Below are 3,956 nucleotides of genomic sequence, written 5' to 3'. Positions count from 1 at the left end.
TGATTGTCATGATTTTGCCTAAGTAACCCATGATAACAAGAGACCAAATTTAGGCTATATAAAAACTAAACTATGGTATTGGTATAATGTAAATAACCAGTTTTCAGAACCAAACAGGTTACCATGGATTGTTTCAAGGTTGTTGTTAGGATAAGACAATGAGTGTATGTTTTACATTATCAAAGTTTACAAATAGTACTAAATACTAAAACTCAAGAATTTACAATTGATTACTTTACGATATTTGAGCCAATTTTTCGTTTGTGGAGTTAACATTAACATCAGCACGATTAATTTAGTAAATATGTAAACGATTGAAGTTCATTGAGATTTAAGAACTGTATTTACTTAAAAGGTACATGGATGAATGATTATTAATATTTAGAGACAGAGTTGCTTTTACTTAAACAACAATTAAAGAATGAGATTGTTTGACATGTAAATAATTAATTAAGTATAGATAAATGTAGATTCATAATTACGAGTAGTTATTAAATTGTTTCAACGCAGTCAGATGCATACATAAGAAAAAACATAACTTAAGTGTAATAATGATTAATAGTCAAATGGTTCAAAGAAAGATTATTATTATTGTTATTTCGATATTAACACATTATTAAACAAGTCACTGAATCTAGAAGTCAAGCAACATTATTCTCTTATGGTTTTCATCATTTTTGTCTCCATGCAGCCTTATACCTCCTGGGACCCCGGTAACACTAATCCTATCCTTAAACCTAACCCTAACCCATAACCTAAGCCCTAATCCTATCCTTAAACCTAACCCTAACCTATAACCTAAGCCCTAATCCTAGGCCCTAACATCAAATGAGACTAATCGAGCTTCTATTAATTAAAAGGGCTAAAAACAGGTGGACCATACAAGATGACACCATTACAAAATATTCAGCATTTTACAAATGAAATACATGTAGGCCTATATCTAAAATAACATAAACACCCCTGGGAAACACACACTAGCGCATACTATCATGATCATGCTTTATAATACTTATATATTATGATCGAATTGTCAAATGTCGCATATTACTTGGGCATGTATAATTTCATCATCATCATAAAAATACTATATATATATAACTAGCATTACATTATACAACAAAAACTGATTGGCACCCATCAATTTTAATGTTTATAGAAAAGCCTGCATCTTCCAAATGCAACATTGGATACTCTTGACATGTCCAGAATGTAGTATATGACTTCTTATGCACATTATTTGGATCTTATGTTGAATTTTGACGCGTGAGACTCATCCATTATCAATGAAAACTGATGGATACCAATCATTTTGATACAGCTTGTATTGTACTACATGTAGAGAATAGCTCAGAGCTGGATGTTCATGGCCACAATTTACCTGATTTTTCACAGAAAATCATCCACTCTATAGCTTCTGTTTAAAAGGCATCGACTTAACATTCCACTGTAATATCATTTAATGTGAATTATTCAAAATGGCCATCAAATACACGTTCTATTTCATCCTGATACCAGCATTCACTGCTATTGTCTTATTCATATTTCGAATACAAATACCTTCGGATAATCATATTCCACGGATGAGGGGGATACATTCCTCATGGATTCAGGTAAGGAAAAATATTCTAGATTCGGTATGTAGATGATTCATTTGTTTTATTGTAGTGTCTGTATAATTCGTCTTAATTTGTGTATTCTTATTCTAATTGAAGACCTGAGCGCAAGAAGACTGTAAGTCCACTTGGTCCCTTAACATGTATACACTAAAGTTACGTATAGTTTCTTAGGGTTTTATAATGTTTAATACATGTTCCAGGGTGAAAACATCATGAAAGGTTGTGAAAGATTTGTTTTGGCCCCTGAATTGTATAAAACATACCAAACTATACGAAACTATACGCAACTTTAGTTGAGGGGCCAAATGGACTTACGGTCTTCTTGCGCTCAGGTCTTCAATAATTGTTTTACTCCCTGTTGACTGGTTCTCGTGTGAATGGGATGTGAGTGGGTGTGTGTATGTTTTCCCAGTCAACTTTCGATACTTTAGATATTATATATTTTACAATCTTCATATTTGTCCTGTTTAGGAGCATGAGACTGGATACCAATTTAATGACTATGACAGACATTGTAGAAAGGGATATTTTCAACTCAATAATGATGGCGTTTGTCATCCTTGGCTAACCTGTAAGGATATTCAATACAACGTCACTCCTATTAAAAGAATCGGTGAGGGAGGAATCAAGAAAGTAAGTTGATGCTTCTTATAATTTTTTCAGCAAATTTTGAGAGAGTCAAGTGAAATTGACATTTTCTTATTTATATTCTTTGATTTTAATACGATTTTTGGCCCTTTTCCCCAATATTTAGCAAATATTAACTTGTCTTTTATTGCCACATTGTTTGAGAGAGAAATCATAGTCTTGTGCGATCAAATAACCTGGTTTCTCATCAACATTTAAAACTTCTCGGTCGACGTGGTTTTGTATTGATCGAGGAGTGAAACCTGATCAATCAAGGATCAAGAAACCAGGAATCTCGGTCGATAATCCAAGATTGAGTCAATAATCCAAAATTCTCAAACGGGATTTTCGATCAAGAAACCAGATTTTCCGCTTTGGGAGACCGCGCATAGAGCAAAGGGCCGGCATCCAACTAGTTTAGTGGACAAGTTCACAAATCCATATCCAATTTCCATATTACTTTGTCGGGGATCAATTAGTAAAATTTGAATGTCCTTTCAAATGGGATTATGCTCAAACGAAGAAAAAAGAACGAAGACTTTCACAAATGAAAGAAACAACAAAAACAAACAGGCGTTCTTCGTTCTTCATTAATTGTTGCAGCGTCCTACACAGATGTACACATTTCATAATGTTTTAATTGAAAATAACATTGTTCTTCATTTTGTGACCAGGTTTATCTTGCTAGTTGGAAGGAATACAACGTAAGCCTTGTGCGTTTGCATCATAAGGATTGGATTTCACAACTACTCTTTTCGTCGCAGGCAAACAATATGCAACAGTTTCAACCAAGTCCTTTTGTGACCCAATTTCTTGGTTTTTGCCCATCATTTCCGGCGTTAGTCACCGAGTATCACAGATTTGGATCGTTAGACAACATCAACAGAATCTTAAAGGAACAAAATGAAGACAATGTGGCTACTAGATTCAGAATTTCTCTTGATTATGTTAAAATAATTAATTTCCTACATTCCAGTCCAACTGGTACTCATGTCATGTGCGATAGCAGTAACTTGAATAAAACACTTTCTCAATTTTTGGTGACGTCTGATCTCCATGTTGTTGTTAACGATCTAGACATGCTTCCTGTGGTCTATTCGTCCAATAGTAAAACATATTGTGAATCTTGGGGAGTAGTCCCTGGGGAACAATTTACTGCTCCCGAGCAACACGATAAACGTAGACATGGTAGACACCACACATGGCACATTTTGACGAGAAGACAGACATCTGGAAGATTCCAGCTGTAGTGGAGTACTTGATGGGAAATGGGTTCTATGGAAGACATGTCGTGTTCATGTTGTCCAAACTTCACCAAAAGTGTCGCAGTATAGATCCAAAACTCAGACCGACTGCAGCTGAAGTTTTAAAAGGATACTTAGATGTACAACAAAGATTGAAGGTTATTTTGTCCAATAATTCATAAAACTTCAGGTTTTTGTAAAAAAAAAAAACACGGGGTTTTCAATCACAATGACCTTTGCCACAAAACCCATTAAATGGTTAATGGATTGATGTGGGGCCGTATTGATCAGCGACAACCTGTAAAGTGTTAGGCTTTTGGATCAACGTTTAAGCGTTGAAAAAAGTGCAGTGATATAAAGTGCGCTACAACTTGTAGGTACAACTTGTACCTGTGTGTAGCGCACTATAAATCACTCCGCTTTAAAAAAATCTTTATAAACAAAAACAGGATAATGCGAATTGCGA

At 34.7% G+C, this 3,956-nt stretch overlaps 1 protein-coding gene across 1 annotated transcript; it reads left to right on the top strand.

Annotated features, from left to right (window-relative positions):
- Positions 1-1,478: 1,478 nt before the first annotated feature.
- Positions 1,479-3,680, top strand: LOC140154083 (protein O-mannose kinase-like). The gene is made up of 4 exons (XM_072176692.1): positions 1,479-1,613; positions 2,091-2,252; positions 2,921-3,337; positions 3,439-3,680. Exons 1-4 carry the CDS (start codon positions 1,479-1,481, stop codon positions 3,670-3,672), a joined length of 948 nt encoding a protein of 315 aa, XP_072032793.1. The 3' UTR covers positions 3,673-3,680.
- The last annotated feature ends 276 nt before the right edge of the window (positions 3,681-3,956 follow it).

Source organism: Amphiura filiformis, chromosome 6, assembly GCF_039555335.1.
Source record: "Amphiura filiformis chromosome 6, Afil_fr2py, whole genome shotgun sequence".
NCBI classification, from domain to species: Eukaryota; Metazoa; Echinodermata; class Ophiuroidea; order Amphilepidida; family Amphiuridae; genus Amphiura; species Amphiura filiformis.
This window is presented reverse-complemented; position numbering and strand designations above follow the sequence as displayed.